Here is a 21,477-nt window from a genome sequence, read left to right on the forward strand (position 1 = left end):
AGAGACGTGGAGAGAGAGAGATACTATATGCACTGGATGAATGAGAGGCTGAATGGTGAATTGACTATGTTGACAGTAGATTGCCTTTTCAGCTTTATACAGCTTTTGCTTGCGTGTACTGTACGACTAGGTTGTTTTACCATGTAAAACAGGACTGGAACTACAGCAAGAGTCTTCTAAACGTGTTCCAGAAGTATAGAGTTGTCAGATGAAGCTGATTGGGCCGGTGACCGAGGGGTCGATGGTTCAAATCCCCGAAGTATCTAGGTGAGGGATCTGTCGATGTGCCCTTAAGCAAGGCACTTGACCCTAGTTGCTCCTGTAAGATGCTCTGGATAAGAGCGTCTGCTAAATTAATAAAATGTAAAATTGCGAAAGGAAGCATGATTCCACGAGGATGTGGGATTAAGTATGCATGAGGTCAGCTTGGTTTTTCCGATCTGATATGACTTAGTTATTTCACCTGGAATGCTCTCCGACTGTGAGCGTACTCAGTAGAAACATTGTGACCAAGTGCTTGAGGCTGATCCAGTGGTCTCTTTGATCCATTTGCGGCCCTGGCTCAGCTCAATATAGCCTCTGAGCCATGCATACCCACACATACTGTCTCCCCCATAGACCTTTCCTGACGCCCACCCGCCACCTTCAACCACCCCCTACAATCCCTAGAGCCAGATGAAGGCACCGCTGCCCCGCATATCAGAGATTAAGAGTTAACACTCCTCAAGGAAGAGAACAAGAGCCACCCATCCCTGCCTTGTGGAGTTGGTGAAAACACACTGCTGACTAATCATACAGTAGGTGGCCTTCCATGGAAGGGGAATTAATATAGGGGGAAAAAATGAGTGAAAGCACTTCTGCTTTAAAGATAGCAATGTCGAAACGCAAACAGATGGTAATCTGCTGGAAGTTTATGGCTTCTTACCCAGTAAGTCATTTGTAAACGTTATAATCATTGAAATCGGTTGATATCGCTAATTAAACAGAGGAACGCGCCAGTGATGTAGAGGAAAAAGCTTTTAGGCTTCTGGAGAAATGTTGCTCTTTTCAGATGTCCTTGTGTTTGACCTCTCTCTCTCTCCTTCCCTTCATCCCTCTTTCTCTTACTAGGAAAACAAAAAAAGGAGGATTTATTTTGCGACTCTCATGGAGCCTGGTTTAGTCAGCGTTTTTATGGCATCAGAACGCTTGTATGTCTTTCTGTCTTACTGACAGCCCAGGGCCCAGTTTCCCGATAGCATTGTAATTTAGGACTAGGATTGTTTAAAATATGCATCTTTCCTACAACGGCTGAAGATGTAACACGCGTTTCCCTACAACGGCTGAAGATGTAACATGCGTTTCCCTACAACGGCTACAGATGTAACACGAGTTTCCCAACAACGGCTGAAGATGTAACACGCGTTTCCCAAAACACCACGCAGAGAGAACGGTCACTAAATTCGTCGTTAGCGCATGTGTCAATACTGATAGGATCAAAAGAAAGCAGCGCTCCCTGCTCTCGGATCAGCTTTCTACATTAAAATCTTTCTTAACATTATAATTATTCCACAATACTGACGACGGATCAGCTCCTAGAGAGATATTACCACCTACGGCTACAAATATTAAGGTGGCTTATTCTAATTACCGGAGATCTGCTCTGTATAAAGTGATGCGGGAACGCAAAAAAGCCTCTAACAATGCACTTTGCTGTTCTACGAGTGGTCCGAGGCAGGCGTTAGATTACAAACGTTTTCAAGTCCAACATTAATAATGGTTTTGGGAAACAGCTCTGAGATTTAACGATGCCCCTACGAAGTTTCTAACGATTCATTTAGCCTTACGTGTGGTGCGCACTTATCCCCAGTGATCAATGAGGACATTATCCCACGTTCGCTGTGTTAAACGAGTGTCAGGTTTCAGGTGATCTCAGGTGTAGGGTATCTGACCTGTATTTATAGTCAAGAGCGGGTAAAACCCAGATTTATTTTTGGACATTGCTGTGCTGGTCAGTCATCCTCTAGCTATCTCTCTCCGCAGCGCCGGGTGATTGGTTAACACTAACACGCCCGCCATAGCAGGAGGATCTAAAAATGGTGGTTTAAGGGAACATGCTTTCATCACATGGTAGCCAATCCAAGTGCTTGGCTCCTGTGAGAAATCATGTGTGTTTATGAGACAAATATATACTTTGGTCCTGTTTTAATAGACTTGAAGTAGGGAGCATGACTTGTGTCATCCAGTCGGATAACCAGTCAATTCCAGGAATAGGAAATCAAACCGGCAGATAGTAAGACATGTATTCATAGGACTTTCTGACGGGCATTAGGATGATTAGCTTGTCTCCATTGGGTTATATGCGTACGGTATGTACCAGGCAAAGAATAGCTTTATATCGCTAATAGTAGTAGCTGAGACACCATTGGAATAGTTCCTTAAAATATACCAGTGTTCTATCCATGTGCTTCTGTTTTGGCTACGATCCCCCCCGGTAAGTGAAACAGCAGAGAAAATCCACAACATAGGAACGTCAAAGTGTACTACATAACACAATGACCATTTCCATCCGTGTCCTCTTGGATTTTAATGCATTATAATCCAGGCAGAATCAACATGCTAAAAGCCTTGAGGTCCAGTATGGGTGTTAGGGAGATCCTCAGTGGAGTCATCTCTCTGGCTTAACGATGCCTTGTAGCGGAGTCAACCATAAATCAATACTTGACACTAATTGGACATCTATAGGGATGTACTGTACTAACCGCTAATCAGTGTGCGCGTCCATTTGTGTGCGTGTGACGTTAGAGCAGTCCTGCTTGATTGATGAGTGTGACTCGCTTCAGTTTCATGACAACATCCTTTGTGAATCCCCATTGTCTTGTCTATGGCTATGTATAGAGGGGTCATGTACGAAACATGTGAGGGGACGTGGTTCTGGAACAAGCCAGACGGCTCATAAGGACTGCTCATAATAATGGCTGGATGGAATGGTAGAAACTACATGGAAAACACGTTTGTGTTTGATACCATTCCATTGATTCCGTTCCAGCCATTATTATGAGCCATCCTCCTCTCACCAGCCTACACTGGTAGAGGTTCTCACTGTTTTCTCTGTGTCGCAGTTACATCATGGCCCTGTCCTTAGAAACAATAGGATGTAGCTAGCACAGCTGTTTTCCAATACGTCCTGTTAAAATGTCATCCATGGTTATTTCAACAAGTATCTCTTGAAAGTATCTATTCTGTTTGTACATGTTTTATGTTATTTGACCATTAGTCTACTGGCACCACAAAATGGTGCACATCAATGGGCTGAAACGCTGAAAGGTTGACTCATAACTGATCTGACTCTTACGTAAACCATGGATTCCCTGTAAATCAATGGTAAGAACGAATGCAGAAATCCGTGTGACAAATGGATTCGAAACTGCATTCTCATGTCCTGGAGAGTAAACCCCATGTCTGTCGCGTTTTTGCAGCTGCCGGCAGCGCGGGTGGAACCAGGTCAGGAAGTCCTGAGGAAAAGGAAGGGGTGGTGAGTCAGAGGAAAGGAGACGGAGGAGCGCCCACCAGCGAGGAGCCGGAGTCCGTGTCACTAAAGGAACGCATGGCCATGTATCAGGCTGCCGTGTCCAAGAAGGAGGCCAGCAGCTCATCCGCCACGGTAAGAGGATACTTCCACAAGGACGTAAAGAGAGATGGAGGGAAAGACACTCCAAGGATAATAACTAGACAGGCTGATAAGCAAGCAGGACAGACACTATACCTTCAAACACACACATTGAAATGTGTGTGGTATAATTGCCAGTCCATCCCATTTGAATGGATATTATTAACAGAACATTTTCACATATCTCCATATATGACGCATTCTCAAAACTTTTCTACACAGACATTCATGACCACGCAAATCTGCTGTGTTAAAAAAACATAAACAAAAAAGAGCTTACATGCCTGGTTCATCAGAGTAAAGAAACACCTCTCTGAAAGCAGCTTACACTTTGTCCAACCTGTAATTGAAAACGAGGGCATGTATTAAGCCAAGGCCATTAATTCAACTCAGTCTGTGGACTGAAGCCATCGGAGCCGCAACCTTTTACTATACGTGACTTAGTGGTTCACTATTATTCACTCCATTCAGCTTCTCTATACCCAGGTCACTGTTATCTGATTGGAACTGAAAGGAAGTCAAGAAGAGGTTTTTATATTTCTAAGCCTTTTTATACTGAGAAGCCTCATGGATAGAAATAATTCCTCTTTTGTCATAAAGAAACCCAGTGTTGAATATTCCTGGACACTACAAAAATCTTCCAGCAACCACATATTCCAGGAACCTCTGTCCACACAGTTATATGTACAATTCTGAAGACAAGTAGTGGGATATCAACATTCACCATGCATCATTTACTTTTACATTCAGTACTGAATAATGAGACCAATGTAGATTTGCATTGAGGCCATCAGTGTCATTTGTCGGTGCCACTGCGGTGACCTCCGTTGATCCCAGTGTCACGGCCCATGGGGAGGCTGGGCTGTAGGGTTACTGAACACTATGAGAGGTAACAGACAGAATCTGGACCAGAATTATCCATCAATACCTTTACAGCTACTGTCTGCATACGCCACTAAAGCATAGCTTGATACAGTTATGCTGTGTTGTACTAGTTAGTTTGATTTGACTTTATGTCACAGATGTCTGGGATCTCCAATCGTGTGGGGAGACTGGGGACATCCTTCTCTTGCAAACGTCATGAGGTCCAAGTCATAACTCCCTACTGTATTTAGGGAAGAAGTCCAGTCCTGTGGCATATGCTGCTCACTTATGCCCCCTTCAGGACGTCCCGGGAACTATCACTTCTGCATTAACTACCACTGTACCCCTGAAGATACTCTTATGAAAACCCTTTGCATGGAGATGACTCGAACTAATGATGCCTATGTCTTCTCTTAATAGGTTATGGAGGAGTCTGAAGTCTGTTCTCTGCCAGGGGGTCTGGCCGGCGTGAAGAAGCAGTTTGAGAGCCAGGAGTACGCCTCCTCCTCCCAGTCCCAGACCAGCGTTACGCAGGTCCACTTAGAAAAGAGATCCGTGCAGGTACTGGCATCTAAACAGGCAAGGCATAAGCCATACATAGAAATCCTTTATTCGTATTTATTGATATTGCACTGGGGCTGTGGTCAGATGTGGAGCAGTGGATTTTGTTGTGTTATTGTTACTGTGCGTCAAGAGCCTTTTTACACGTCTCTGCAGCTCAGGTAATGCAGCTCGGGTAATGCAGCTCGGGTAATGCAGCTCGGGTAATGCAGCTCGGGCAATGCAGCTCGGGCAATGCAGCTCGGGCAATGCAGCTCGGGCAATGCAGCTCGGGTAATGCAGCTCGGGTAATGCAGCTCGGGTTATGCAGCTCAGGTAATGGGTCCACATGCTGTTTTGTTTTGCTGTATGTTAAGTTGTACAGCAACAACGTATGTTATACCAGACCTAGGGGGTCTCATGTAGCCAGTACTATTATGACATGTATGCTTCTACACTCTACATTTATTTTATTTAAACTTTATTTAACTAGGCAAGTCAGTTAAGAACAAATTCTTATTTACAATGACAGCCTAGGTACAATGCCAGGTATTCAAGTATTCAATTTCGAAAACCTATTTGAGGTGCATTTGGTGTATTGTCATTTTACTTCAGAGATTTTCCACCTCTCTCTATTCGTCACTCACTCTCTCCTTAAGTTACTGTCTAATATAATTTTGGCATTACTATTCTCATGGGGAGAGCTCTGCAATTGACAGGAAATAATGTATTATCTATAACAGATGGATTTTCCAGTAAGCTTTGCTCTCTGAACATTCATATTTCCCCTCCTGCTGCTAAATATGGTCTGCTGTCAGGGGGAACACAATACTGCTGTGTGTTTGTGACTGCAAGCTACAATGTGTGTGCGTTAAAGTGTTTGTGCGCGAGTGTGTTGCTTGCAACCTGTCAGCGACAGGAACAGACGCTAGTCGAGTGGGTTTGTGACAAAATACTGTATGCCACCCTCAAGTAAAGTACCCCCGTAAAGCAGAACCGGCGTAAACCCCACCCACCGGCATCTGGAGACATTTGTGTTTGTGAATCATAAATATGTAGGCCTAGTGTGTGAACGGTCTGTGTGTGGTCTCTCTGACAGGAGGTTTCCAGCTCACAGGAGGTGACAGTGAGGAGCAGTGTCAGGGAGGTCATTCCCACCACTCAGCAAGTGGCCTACTTCCATGACCAGGAGGTATTATACACTTATACTTTATTCCAATACATTACTTACCTGGTATTTACCAATGAATTCAGATCATTACTCAACTTTTCTGTCATATATATATATATATATATATTTTTTTTTTTATTAGTCTTTATATTCAGTTGGACCCTTAACCCTGCAACTGTGCATCTCAAACTAAACCTATTTCTCACAAACGCATATTGAGCCCATTACGAAGCCTGCTAGGTCGTTTCCCATCATTTTAGCGCACATCTACTCAATAAACTCAATATGTTAGCTGCCCCCGCACCTGCCCCAACATCTATAATTAAGTGTACGTGAATAATTGTAACACTTTTTGTTTCTCATATCACTTTATTTGTTTTCCAAAGTTTTCCTACACAGAGTAAAGTAAAAAAAAGAAATTATGAAAAAAATGCAGGGCTAAATTAACCTTACGTGGTAAGAAAAATGCTGTTTTCATTGTGAATTTAACATTCCACTTACAAACCCTTTCTGTTGTCTGTGTGTGAAGAAAATCAATTTGAAGAATTGCCCATTGTGCTCACCGCTTTCCTCCATCTCATTACAGGTGACTCATGATCAAAGAGTTCAACAAAGCAACGTGGCCTCCAGTTATGAAAAGCATTATGACGAAACAGGTAGAGTATAATACTATTCATATTTAAATTTTGGCCTTTTTTGATCACAGACTAGAGTGTACGCTGTATAGTAATGACGGTTGAAAAGCTGGAGATTATTCTCCATGCCAAATTACAGATGAGGTGTGGAATTGAATTGTATTGCAGATGATTTTCTATTAGAAATTCAGTGCATGGCGGCAAATTAAATCAAGGCATAGGAAGGTAAAAAATATTGCAACTGGGAATAGGGTAATCGATGCCACTTTCGGAAATGGAAACGGTAGGTTTTAAAGACACGATTTTAGTTTCCTCCAAACCAACTGGGCTTCAAACTGAGAATCATTTAATGAGACAACTGCTTCCTGTTTCTATTTCAGTTAAGGTCATTGGAGGAGAGGACTTACCAAAGGTCTCCACTCAGGCTTTGAAGCAGCAGTATGAGAAGACGGTAGAACAGGCCACGCCGGGCAAGCAAATGAAGGTAATGATGCAGTCTGTTTATCTACTTGGCCATTATAGTGTGTCTATAGACGATGCCATGATATCAACATCAAAGCAGGGGAATTCACTTTGAGGGTAGTGAGTACACTGGATGACGTGTGAATGTGATGAGCTTAAAAAGCACACACTTATGATAGTTGTTGTTATTTTGTGTAAAAACAAACATATTCAGCGAGGTCATTATCTGCTTAAATCTACTCTGTTTTTTTCTGCTATACTGTCCTCTTTTCCATTTCTCTATCGCTTCATATTCTGACTGCAACTACCACTGTCCTTCTTTCCATCAATCATTAAACCATAGATTGATCTGGATTATAACCAGTTTCAATGGGCACCGGTAAACCAGTCCTCCTCAGCAGCAGATAGCTATGAACGTTTGTCCACTGTGAAACAGTCATCCAGGGCTTCAGCAGCAACGAGCTATGAAACCTCATCCACTATGAGGACAGGGGTTGTCTCTTCCTCTACCGCTGCCTCAGCCTCATCCAATATGAGGACAGGGGTTGTCTCTTCATCTACCGCTGCCTCAACCTCATCCAATATGAGGACAGGGGTTGTCTCTTCATCTACCGCTGCCTCAACCTCATCCAATATGAGGACAGGGGCTGTCTCTTCCTCTACCGCTGCCTCAGCCTCATCCAATATGAGAACAGGGGCTGTCTCTTCCTCTACCGCTGCCTCAGCCTCATCCATGGATTATGAGACCATGGAGCACTTCCCTCCTCCACCCACTGAACTAATGCCCCAGGAGGTCCCCGAGTGCTGTGACTCTCCCCTGCCTCAGGAGCAGGCTGGCCAACAGAGATACATCTTCAACAAGGAGCAGTACTCCAAGCAGAAGAACCGCAATGAGCTGAAGCGCCTGTACAAGCACATGCACCCAGAGGTTCGGAGGACCATGGAGAAGGACTACTTCACCGACGTCACGGAGATCGAGCAGTCACAGCTGGATAGTGAAGATGAGATGACCGGGGAAGTCCAGCAGGCTTGCTATGTGTTTGAGAACAGTGGTGGGGATGAATGTATGAGCCCTGAGGGAGATTACCTGGAGTGGGACGAGATCCTTAAAGGGGAGGTGCAGTCCATGCGCTGGATGTTTGAGAATAAGCCGCTGGATACCATTAAAGATGACACCCCAGATGAGGATGATGAAGTGAAGAACATTGCTCAGCAGGAAATCATTGCAGGAAGTGATGTCAAATACACAGCATGGATGTTTGAGACCCAGCCCATGGATGCGCTGCGTGTAGACACTCCAGAATCCACTGTACAGACAGGGAAATTGACCGAGCTAGCGAGAGGAGACGTACGAACGGCCACCTATCTTTTCGAGACGCAGCCACTGGATTGCCTGAATAAGTTCTACCAGGAGGATGAGCAAGCCTTGGAGGTTGTTTTCACTAAAGATATTACAGGAGGGGACGTGAAAACGGCCAGGTATCTGTTTGAAACTCAACACTTGGATTCCCTCAGCCACACAGAGACCATTGAGGAGAGCCACTTCTTGAACCTGAAGTCAGAGCTTGAGGAGATCAAAGGGGAAGTGAAGACAACCACGCGGATGTTTGAGACCCAGCCCATGTGTGTCATCAGGGGCGACTCTGGAAATATACTGGAGATCACCGCCATCCGCAGGGAGGAGATGGAGAAAGGAGACGTGAAGACATCCCGCTGGCTCTTTGAGACCCAGCCTCTGGACATGATCAACAAAGACCCTGCCAAGGTGAAGCTGATCTGTGGAGTCTCCATGGAGGACAACTCCCAGGGAGGCGTGAACCGAGGGAGGTGGCTGTTCGAGACAAAGACACTGGACTCCATTAAAGACGAGGAATGGCAAAGCATCAGGCAAAAGGAGGAGATTATTGGAGCAGATGTGCGGAAGCACTGCCTGGTTTTCGAGACACAGCAGATGGATACTCTGAAAGACAATGCCAATGCCAGACCTTTACCCTCAGAGGAGATTGTAGGAGGTGATGTGCGATCAGCAAAACATCTGTTTGAGACAGTGCCAATAGAGAACCTGAAGGATCTGGCTGAAGTAGGGAAACTTCAGAAGATGGTTGCATCCGAGGAGGAGAAGGGTGATGTTAGACATCAGAAGTGGGTTTTTGAAAGTCAACCACTTGAAAACATAAGGGAGGAGAAGAAGGAAATGACACGCACTATAAACCTTGAAGAACTTGATAAGGGTGACGTCACAAATCACAAGGAAAGATTTGAAACCTTGGATTTAAGCAGATGTGAGGGGGCACTGAGAATTCAAGTTGAAGGTGTTACCAGTGGGTCTGTGAAATCAAACAAAGTTCTTTTTGAATCCACCCCGATGTACGCCATGCAAGACAGCGAGGGACACTACCACGAGGTGAAAACCGTGCGACGTGAGGAGATAGTAAAAGGAGATGTTCGAAGCTGCAGGTGGATGTTTGAAACACATCCTATCGATGAGTTTGAGGAAAGTATCAATAAATTCCAGATTATAAAAGGTATATCAAAGGAGGAGATTGAATCGGGCGATGTCAAGACTGCCAAGTGGTTATTCGAAACTCAACCCCTCGATGGTATTAAACATTTCAGCAACACTGAAGATGACGAAACTAAGACAAAGGAGAGTGTTGAAATTGAGAAAGGTGATGTGAAAACCTGCAGGTGGCTGTTCGAGACTCAACCAATGGATAATCTGTATGAGAAAGCAGATAAGGTCAGGAATGAGAATGAGGTTGAGGAGGTCAACAAAGGGGACGTCAAAACATGCACATGGCTCTTTGAGACTCAGAACCTCGATAACATCTGTGACCATTCAGAGTCCGAATCGGAGACCGTTCTCAAAACCTGCACTGTCAAACAAGAGGACGTCCAAGGCAAAGATGTGCATCACGCTCGCTTCCTCTTTGAGACAGAAAACCTGGAGAACCTCACAGGGGAGGAGAGTGGTGCCTTCAGGAGGGTGACTAAGATTGATGTCCAGTCTGGAGATGTGTCTAGGATGAAGTTTCTCTTCCAGAATAGGTCTTCAGACATCATGACCTCGACCTCATCTGAAACAATGCATAAGCTGAAGACCCTTACGGCGGAGGAAATTCAGAAAGGAAATGTAGTGAACAACATGTGGCTTTTTGAAAACCAACCTATAGACACTATTTGTGAGGATACAGAGGGAGCCAAGGACACTCGCACCGTAACCGATGTGCTGGGAGGAAACGTTGGTCAAGGACGCTTCGTTTTCGAGACTTACTCTCTCGATAAAATCCAGGAGGAGTCCACCGAGACTGAGATGTCAAAACTCCAGAGCATCATCAGGGACGATATAGAGAAAGGGGATGTGAAAAGCTACACCATGATGTTTGAAAATCAGCCACTGTATGCAATCTGTGACAAAGAGGGCCACTACCATGAAGTTACCACTATGACAAAGGAAGAAATCATGAGCGGAGATGTGGTGGGGGCCCGGTGGTTATTTGAGACAAAACCTCTGGATTCAATAAGGGACACGGACGACGTCTATGTCATCAAATCTGTCACTGAGGAGGACGTCCAGAAAGGTGATGTCAGCACGGCCAGGTGGAGGTTCGAAACACAACCTCTTGATGAAATCGCTGAGGACATGAAAGTGTTGACTAAAACAGTTGAAGATATCCAGGGTGGCGATGTGAAGACAAACAAACACCTTTTTGAGACAGATGAAATGTCTCAGAAGTATGTTAGAACTGTTAGCGTGAGTGAGATCCAAAAAGGGGACGTCAGGACGGCCTCGTGGATGTTTGAAACACACAGCATCGATAAGATCCATGGCGAGGGCTCAGAATATGATGAAATGGAGACAGTGACAAAAGAAGAAGTGATGAAAGGAGATGTCAAACAGTCTGTGTGGCTCTTTGAAAAACTGCCGCTCGACAGCATTAAAGAGTCAGACGGAACAGAGACTGTTGTCACCCGGGAGGAGATCCCACAAGCAGATGTAAAGACAACAACATGGCTTTTTGAAACCACTCCTTTAACCAAATTTAATGAGAACAGTATAGAAAGAACTGAAATAATGGGGAAGAGCATCAAAGAGACCCTTGAAGAGCTCTATTGTCAGAAAATGGTTGACTCACAAGGGATTCTCATTGAGACGGATGAGATAGGAGATGTCAGAATGGCCAAATACAGACTCATGAACCAAGATGCTCCAGAAATCCAGAAGGAGGAGGTGATCAGAGGGGATCTAAACAATATCATGATGAACCTCCTAAACAGACGAGACATGACAGAGAAAGGGATAGTCATAGACCAGGACGAGAGAGGCAACATCAACACAACGGTAAAACAGCTATTCAACCAAGAAAAGGGATTCAATGTTGAGAAGGAGGAAATCCTCAGAGGCGACATTCAAGAGGCCATCAACAACCTACTGAAGGAGGAGGGCTCCTCAAAACGTGGAATTCTGATTCAAGAAGATGAAAAGGGAGATGTGCGAATGACTATATACTCCCTCCTAAATAAAGAAGACGGTGATGGCATTGAGAAGGAGGATATCATCAAAGGCAATGTCAGTAGGACCCTTCACAGACTCTTGTCCAACTCAGGGTCAGAGGAATCTAAAAGGATAAAGGTGGAAGACATGGAGAGGGGTAACGTTAGCTTTTACTCCACCTGTATTGAATCTGGGGCTCTGGATTACCTCAAACAACTCCAGTTTGAACCCAATGAGGAACAAGAACAGGCGCAGAAGGAACGTATCATTGGCGGCGACGTTATGGAAACCAAAATGACACTAAGGAAGAATCAACAGCAGATTGAACGCACAGTAGCTGAGGACGATATTGTCCCTGGTGATGTCAACAACACAGTGAAGGTGTTCATGATGGAACCGGCTCTCTTGCTGGAAAACCTGCAGAAAGAGGAAATTGTCAAGGGAGATCTGAGGGCGGCCCTGAACTCACTGACCAAAACTATTAGCAAGAGAGTCGTGATAGAGAAAGAGGAAGTGGTGAAAGGGGACCTGCACACCACTCTGAGGTCTTTGGAGGAGGCTCAAAACCAAGCCAAGGAAATGGAAAAGCCAGAAATTGTCCGAGGTGATATCCGAGGAGCCCTCCAATCATTAGAGAAATCGGCGACCACCAAGACTGAGGTAACTGTTGAGGATTTAGTGCCCGGCGATATCAAAGGCACCTTGAAATCACTAGAAGAGGCTAAGCAGGCAGTGAAAGAGATGGAAAAGGAGGAGATTGTAAAGGGAGACATTCATACTGCGCTGAAGGGTTTGCATGAGGCCTCGAGTGAGAAAAAACTTTATCAGCACCAAGTGAGTGAACAGGGGGACGTGAGAGGCACAATACAGCTGTTACTAGAACCATCCACATCCCCACGAATGCAACGCAGGGGAAGCACTGAGGGAGATGTGAAGACCTCCATAAAATGCCTCTACGAAGGGCAGGGGCAGGACCAGGATGAGGAGCAATCACAGATGGAGAAGGAGGAGGTGATAAAGGGAGATGTTAAAGGAGCCATAAAGAATCTGATGCAGAGGAAAGAATATTCAAATCGCAAAGTACGAAAGTATCCTCCCAGGAAAGCTCCCAGAGTTCATGTGAAAAATCCATTACCCACACAGCAAGTGATGGACCATGAATACTTAGATGTGGCTAAGAATGAGAACGTCACAGTCAATCTAGCCCCTGCTGTGAAAAACCTGTCTCAGAGTCAGAGCAGTAAATCACAGGACACCACACAAAAGCACACTGAGAAATACACCGAGAACAAATCAGTGAAGAGCAGCAAGACCCTCACCCAAGAGGAACACTCTATGACAACACAGGTCCAAACAGTAGATATGTTGGAGGACTCACAGCAGGAACATGTAAAAGAACAGACTCAAGTTAAAGAGCAGACACATGTTAAACAACAGAGTGTGAAACAGAAAATGCAACCCCCTCCTAAGCACATGATCATAAAGAAGAAAAACCTGACCAATCAGATGACCGATAATACATCAATTAATCAGATGGCAGAGATTAAAGCAGCCAATCAGATGACTGTGAATCAATCAGCCAATCAGATGACTGTGAATAAAGCAGCCAATCAGATGACTGATAATAAAGCAGCCAATCAGATGACTGAGAATAAAACAGCCAATCAGATGATTGTGAATAAATCAGCCAATCACATGACTGAGAATAAAGCAGCCAATCAGATGATTGTAAATAAATCAGCCAATCACATGACTGAGAATAAAGCATCCAATCAGATGAGTGTGAATAAATCAGCCAATCATATGACTGAGAATAAAGCAGGCAATCAGATGATTGTGAATAAATCAGCCAATCATATAACTGAGAATAAAGCATCCAATCAGATGAGTGTGAATAAATCAGCCAATCATATGACTGAGAATAAAGCAGGCAATCAGATGATTGTGAATAAATCAGCCAATCATATGACTGAGAATAAAGCAGTCTCAGACATAAATGTGACGAAAGAAACACAGAGAGAAACACAAGTCTCAGACATGAACGTGACAACACAGGTCAAAACAGTCAATATGTCTGAGTCCTCACAGCAGACACATGTTAAAAAACAGGCTGTGAAACAGAAAATACCACCACCCCCTAAACCCATCTTCATAAAGAAGAAAAACATGACCAATCAGATGACTGAGAATGATGCAGCCTCAGACATAAATGTGATGAAAGAAACACAAAGCACATCTCAAACTAATATTGTTTCAAAGCAAACACAGGAAACAAAAACAATGAAACGGTTGCAAACAACTGTGACAGAACATAAGACTGTTACAGAAAAACACAACGTCAAAAATCTGAATACAAATTTCCGGAACCTGGACATGAAGAGAAAAGGTATGATAAAGAAAGGGACGCCTGAGATTCATTTCCCTCCTCCTCCCACGTCCCCGCCTCCACCCTCTGAGTCTGAGATGTCTCTTCCTCCCCCGCCCTCACCAGTGGCAGGCAGCCCAATGTCCCTGTCATGCCATAGCCCAATGTTTCCCACATCCCGTCCCCTGATTATGAGACAGGACAGTGACCTTCCGCCTCCACCTCCTCCACCCCCAGCAGAATGCGGGGAGCCTGACTTTTTCCCTTCTCCCCCACCCCCACCCTCCGACGCAGGGCAAGACTTTCTTCCTCCACCGCCCTCACAGCAAGAGCTAAACTCAATGCCACACCAAGTGCCTACACCACCACCTGGAAAGCCATTTAAAGCTAGGCCTTTATTCAAAATCCCCAAATCTGAGCCACCCAAGAAACCAATACTGGTCAAACCAAAATGGCAGAAAAAGCAAGCAGCACCACCACCGCCTCCTCCACCTCCTCAACCAATGACAGTTCAGACAGAACATAAAGAGGAAGCAGTAGTCAAGGAAGTCAAGAGTGAAAACAGTTGTGAACAGGTGGAAACTACAAATACTACCAACACACAGGTTCAATCTGATTTTACAGTGTCCATTACTAAAATCCCTTCACCAATCCCAGTGGCAAAACCACCACAGGAAGAGTTGCCACGACCACCTAAAAAGGTATTCATCCCTCCAATCAAAATACCCCCACCTGCAGAACCTGCCCCAGTTGCAAAACCTAAACCGTATGCCAGTAAATTCAAAACCCCACTGATGCTGGCAGAGGAAAGGTATCGTGTGCAAAGAGAGGAGGCTGACAGAAACAAGTCACAAGACACAACTCCCGCCACTTCACGAGTCACATCTCCCACCTCTCCTCCAACTAATTTGATGGAAATGATGGGCTCAACCAATGTTGCAAGTGAACAACACTCAGCTGCACACAAAACAGAACAGTCAAAAGTGACCTCAGAGGTAACACAGGCTGAGGAAACTCAGTCTAAAAGCAAAGTATGCACAGCATCACAAGAGCCGCCCATGAAGAAAGCTCTATCACATATCCCCCTGAGCAAACCTTTGATCTCAGTGGGAAATAAGAAATCAACCTCTGAATCTGGAAATATTTCCTCAGATAAGAAACACATTACCACTGATCAGTCCTCTATGGTCTCTTCTGGGAAAGTACTCGCCTCGTCTGTTGCCTCCAGAAAACATCAGTCTGTTTCCTCTGGCAAGCATCAGTCTGTTTCCTCTGGCAAGCATCAGTCTGTTTCCTCTGGCAAGCATCAGTCTGTTTCCTCTGGCAAGCATCAGGCTGTTTCAGTCTCTGCTGCTCACCCTCACCATGAGTCCAACATTAAAGTCCAATCTGGCTCTAATGTGATTTCGTCCTCAGTAGCTGAGCAGCAGAGTGGTATGAATGCTAGCTCACGGTCTATCATCTCCACTCAGAGCATTGTCCAGGAAAATGTACATCTTCAAACCCAATCCGCCGTCCCATACGAAGCAGAGGAGGAAAAGAATACTAACCCCTCTCTCACACAGGAAGTAAAAAAGATTGCATCTCAGCCCACCAAGATCAAAATTCCAAAAGTGACACCAAATTTCAAGGTGAGAACAGTGAAGTTGCCGACAGAGAAGAAGGAGGAGAAAAGCGAGGTGGTGGAAAAAGATCAACGAGCAGTGAAAAACGAATTACATGTACATCAAATGGGTATGGAGAATATTTCTAAGAGTGAGACCAGAGTAGTTCAGGAGAGCACGCAGATGGCCACCAGTAGCTCAGCTAAAAATGAAGTAAAGGTGGCGATGAATGTGACACAGGAGAAAGCTGAGGAGGTTGAGAAAACTGCAGCTGCCAATGAAACAAAGCTGGAGATCCAAATGACGACAAAGGCTAAGCAGAAAGGCATTAAAGTCCCTTTTCCCAAAGAGCCAAAGCTAGTTCCCATGCCAGTAGCTCAAGCTCCAGGGCACTGCCACATATCTGTCTCCCATAGTCAACAGAGCATGCAGGAACAGCACATTCAGAAGCACGAGCAAGTGATTGTTAATGAGAGAGTAGTTCAACAGAGCTTCCAGAAGCAGGAACAGCAGGTTCGCACAAAGAAGCAGCAGGTCAAGTCTTTCCAACAACAAGGAGAAGTAAGCAAAATGCAGCAGCATCAAGAGAGGTCGAAGGCAGAGTCTAAGGCTGTCTCCATGAACATTGCAGGGAAGGCAGCAGCAGAGACAGAAACAGCTCAATCAATGGTGGAAAGCTCAGCTCAATCGGTGGAGAGCACAGATTCAGAGAAATGTGTAATGGTACAGAAGCTGCTATTTAACATTAAGCAGCTTCATCCAGGGAAAATGGATTCAAACTCAGTGAGGGCAATACTTAGTGAGGTCCCTGTCTGGTTGATGAGGGCGGAGGAAAAGCGTGATTTAACACAGGTTGCTGTTCAGCAGAATAAGAAGAAGCTCACAGAAATCATGTTCCATGTGAGAAACCTAGCACAAGCAAAACTTGTAAACTTAGAAGGACAAATGGCAGCCATGGCAAAACAGGATAGAGAACCGGCACCTGCATCATCACCTGCACCACCACCTGCACCAGCATCTGAAAATAAATTATTTGGAGGAGCAACAGCCAAGATATCTAAAACAAGCATTGGCTCATCAAGAGTCGAAACCCATAAGAAAGTGGTTGAGGAGAAGAAGATCTCTCATGAGAGCAAAAGAACGGAGCTGACTGAAGTAAAAGGTCCTGATCCCAGAGTTCCCTCTCCCATGCTTGCAACGCGAACACCTTCACCTACCTTCATCAGCATTGAATCAGTGAGGAGAACAGACTCACCCCTCATGGTGACCCCCTCACCTCCTCTGTCATACAGGTCTGGTGCCACCCCAACCCCACCACCTCCCCCTTCCCGCACCCCTACCTCTCGGTTCTGTAGGGCCACACCCTCTCCCACCTTGAGCAGCTCAGAGAAGCTAGCCAAGTTGAAGGACACCACTGCGAAGCTCTCTCGGGGCATGACCCCTCCGCCACCCATGCCTGAGTTTCTGACCACAGAGCAAGCCTCTGACAGAGAGGATTCCCCAGCGCTGATTGAACCTGAGATCCACATGCAGACACAGGAGATGGAGACTGGGACGACGACTCCGGATGTTGCTGATATGGTTGACTCCATGATGACTGTCAGAGACAAGAAGTTCTTCTTTGAGGAAGCTCAGAAGGCAGAGGTGAGCAGGACATACATGCGGAAGGACCCCATTGAAATCTCGGAGCGCCTGGGTCCAGAGGATCTAGAGGAAGTTCCTGAGGGTGTGAATATAGGCATAATGAAAGAGGATCTCCCTAGGCTTGATCTGTCAAAGCTGGTCAATCAATTTGAATCGCCACAACCAAAGCTGTTCATCAGAAAAGATCCCATCATCATCACAGATAGACTGGGAAGTGACACTGAAGATCCAGAGGCAGACCCCAAAACGCCAAAAACTGATGAAACATCTGCCTTCAACATCAAGGCCATCAAAAATGCCTTTGACTTGGGTGATCATAATGCTCTCAAAGAAGTGAGAGAGAAACAAGAGGAGAGAGAGAGGAGAGAATCAGAGTCTGCCGAACCGATGGGGCATTCCGAAACAAAGTCCGTCACTGAGGAGTTCTCTGGCATGGATGAATTTGGCAACGTAACAAGTGGGGTGAGGAGCGAGACCAGCATGCACTCTGAGAGCCACATGTCCTGCCCCCTCCCTCCCTCCTACGCCGACGTGGTGAAAGGGACGGTTGAAGAGATGGCAGTTCCTGTGAAGGCCGCCACAGAGGACCTACTGAAGAGCTTCAACCAGTCCTGGGCCGAAAGAGAGAGTGTGTTCCAGAATCTGGGATTCAGTGTCTCAGAACAGAGGACATCACAGATTGTAACACACCAGCAGGAGACTGTCGTGACGGGTAAACCAACACATGGAGCATGAGGGGAGACTAATAGAGAGTGATGGTGTGTTTAACATATTTTTGTGTGAAAGTAAAAAATATTAACAGTGCCTTCAAATTCAGCATTAACGTTTTGCATCTGCACTGTTTTTAATTATGCATTTCCCCTTTGTTGTTCTTCTTCTTTATTCTTATCTGACAGACACTAACACTTCTGAAGCATAATGAATCTAATGGGTACTGGCAGTCTGTTTAGAATGCATTAAAACACAGCAAGAGTGTGCCTCATGATATGCTTGTCTACAGGGGGGTGGTTTTGTTGATGCCTAAGATACTGTATAGAGCTGCTTTTGCAAAAAGGAGCGATGGGAAGTTATGGATTAATGTTTTCATGCTTGTGTGAGGATGTGGTTGCATATTTCTAATTATAAACTGGGTGGTTTGAGCCCTGCATGCTGATTGGTAATACCTGTGGTATATCAGACAGTATACCACGGGTATGACAAAACATTTATTTTAACTGCTCTAATTACGTTGGTAACCAGTTTATAATAGCAATAAGGCACCTCAGGGTTTGTAATATATGGCCAATATACCACGGGTAAGGGCTGTGTCCAGGCACTCCGCGTTGTGTCCTGTTTAAGAACAGCCCTTAGCCGTGGTATATTGGCCATATACCACACCTCCTCAGGCCTTATTGCTTAAGTTTACACTACCGTTCACTTAGAAATGTCCTTGTTTTTGAAAGAAAATCACATCTTTTGTCCATTCAAATAACATCCTTTTTATTATATTTAACTAGGCAAGTCAGTTAAGAACAAATTTTATTTTCAAAGACGGCCTAAGAACAGTGGGTTAACTGGGCAGAACGACAGATTTTTACCTTGTCAGCTCGGGATTCGAGTCCAACGCTCTAACCACTAAGGCTACCTGCTGCCCCGAAATTGATCAGAAATACAGTGCAGACATTGTTAATGTTGTAAATGACTATTGTAGCTGTAAACGGCAGATTTTTAAAATGGAATATCTACATAGGCACGCTGTGTTAGCTAATCCAAGTTTATAATTTTAAAAGGCTAATTGATCATTAGAAACCCCTTTTGCAATCATGTTAGCACAGCTGAAAACTGTTGGTCTAATTAAAGAAGCAATACAACTAGCCTTCTTTAGACTAGTTGAGTATTTGGAGCATCAGTGTTTGTGGGTTAGATTACAGGCTCAAAACAAAGAACTTTCTTCTGAAACTCGTCAGTCTTTTCTTGTTCTGAGAAATGAAGGCTATTCCATGCGAGAAATTGCCAAGAAACTGAAGATCTCGTACAACGCTGTGTCCTACTACCTTCAGAGAACAGCGCAAACTGTCTCTAACCAGAATAGAAAGATGAGTGGGAGGCCCCGGTGCACAACTGAGCAAGAGGACAAGTACATTAGAGTGTCTAGTTTGAGAAACAGATGCCTCACAAGTCCTGAACTGGTAGCTTCATTAAATAGTACCCGCAAAACACCAGCGGTGTTTTGCTAAGCTACAGGACTGTTGCTAAGTTACAGGACTGTTTTGCTAGCACAGACTGGAATATGTTCCGGGATTCCTTCGATGGCATTGAGGAGTACACCACATCAGTCATTGGCTTCATCAATAAGTGCATCGATGACGTCGTCCCCACAGTGGCCGTACGTACATACCCCAAACAGAAGCCATGGATTACAGGCAGCATCCGCACTGACCTAAAGGCTAGACCTGCCGCTTTCAAGAAGCGGGACCCGGAAGCTTATAAGAAATCCAGCTATGCCCTCTGACGAACCATCAAACAGGCAACGCGTCAATACAGGACTAAGATTGATTCGTACTACACCGGCTCTGACGCTCGTTGGATGTGGCAGGGCTTGCAAACCATTACAGACTACAAAGGGAAGCACAGCCGCGAGCTTCCCAGTGACAGAAGACTACCAGACGAGCTAAAATACTTCTATGCTTGCTTCGAGGCAAATAACACTGACACAAGCATGAGAGCAACAAAAAAAAAATAGGAAAAAAAAAAAAATACGATTTTTTTTTTTTAAGAAAAAACAATCCCACTATGGGTATCTGTCTGTCTTGGTTCCTGAAGACTGTGTAATCACGCTCTCCGCAGCCGATTTGAGTAAGACCTTTAAAAAGGTCAACTTTTAAAAGGCCGCAAGGCCAGACGGATTACCAGGAAGTGTACTGCGAGCATGCGCTGACCAACTGGCAAGTGTCTTCACTGACATTTTCAACTTTTCCCTGTCCGGGTCTGTAATACCAACATGTTTTAAGCAGACCACAATAGCGCCTGTGCTCAAGAACACTAAGGTAACCTGCCAAAATGACTACCGACCCGTAGCACTCACGTCTGTAGCCATGAAGTGCTTTGAAAGGCTGGTCATGGCTCACATCAACACTATCATCCCAGAAACCCTAGACCCACTCCGATTTGCATACCGCCCCAAAAGATCCACAGATGATGCAATCTCTATTGCAATCCACACTGCCCTTTCCCACCTGGACAAAGGGAACACCTATGTGAGAACGCTATACATTGACTACAGCTCAGCGTTCCACCCCATAGTGCCCTCAAAGCTCATAAATAAGCTAAGAACCCTGGAACTAAACACCTCCTTCTGCTACTGGATACTGGACTTCCTGACTGGGCTGCCCCCAGGTGGTAAGGGTAGGTAACAACACATCCGCCACGCTGATCCTCAACACAGGGGCCTCTCAGGGGTGCGTGGTCAGTCCCCTGCTGTACTTCCTGTTCACTCATAACTGCACAGCCAGGCACGACTCTAAAAGCATCATTAAATTTGCTGATGACAAAACAGTGGTAGGCCTGATCACCGACAACGACGAGACAGCCTATAGGGAGGAGGTCAGAGACCTGGCCGTGTGGTGCCAGGAAAACGAACTCTCCCTCAACATGATCAAGACAAAGGAGATGATTGTGGACTACAGGAAAAAGAGGTCAGAGCACACCCCAATTCTCATAGATGGGGCTGCAGTGGAGCAGGCTGAGAGCTTCAAGTTCCTTGCTGTCCACATCACCAACAAACTAACATGGTCCAAACACACCATAACAGTCGTGAAGAGGGCACGACAAAACCTCTTTCCCCTCAGGAGACTGAAAAGATTTGTCATGGGTCCTCAGATCCTCAAAAGCTTCTACAGCTGCACCATTGAGAGCATCCTGACTGGTTGCATCACTGCCTGGTATGGCAACTGCTCGGCCTCTGACCACAAGGCACTACAGAGGGTAGTGCGAACGGCCCAGTACATCACTGGGTCCAAGTTTCCTGCCATCCAGGACCTCGATACCAGGCGGTGTCAGAGGAAGGCCC

At 45.2% G+C, this 21,477-nt stretch overlaps 1 protein-coding gene across 1 annotated transcript in view; it reads left to right on the plus strand.

Moving 5' to 3' along the window:
- The window catches only part of LOC129859675 (xin actin-binding repeat-containing protein 2-like), a 49,256-nt gene that overhangs the window by 26,246 nt on the left and 1,533 nt on the right, over positions 1 to 21,477 (plus strand). Inside the window, exons 3-8 of the mRNA XM_055929737.1 lie at positions 3,459 to 3,643; positions 4,934 to 5,074; positions 6,153 to 6,245; positions 6,811 to 6,880; positions 7,240 to 7,343; positions 7,665 to 18,141. Of these exons, the coding sequence (XP_055785712.1) occupies positions 3,459 to 3,643; positions 4,934 to 5,074; positions 6,153 to 6,245; positions 6,811 to 6,880; positions 7,240 to 7,343; positions 7,665 to 18,141 (11,070 nt within the window). The remainder of the gene's footprint in view (positions 1 to 3,458; positions 3,644 to 4,933; positions 5,075 to 6,152; positions 6,246 to 6,810; positions 6,881 to 7,239; positions 7,344 to 7,664; positions 18,142 to 21,477) is intronic.

This window comes from Salvelinus fontinalis, chromosome 7, assembly GCF_029448725.1.
Source record: "Salvelinus fontinalis isolate EN_2023a chromosome 7, ASM2944872v1, whole genome shotgun sequence".
NCBI classification, from domain to species: Eukaryota; Metazoa; Chordata; class Actinopteri; order Salmoniformes; family Salmonidae; genus Salvelinus; species Salvelinus fontinalis.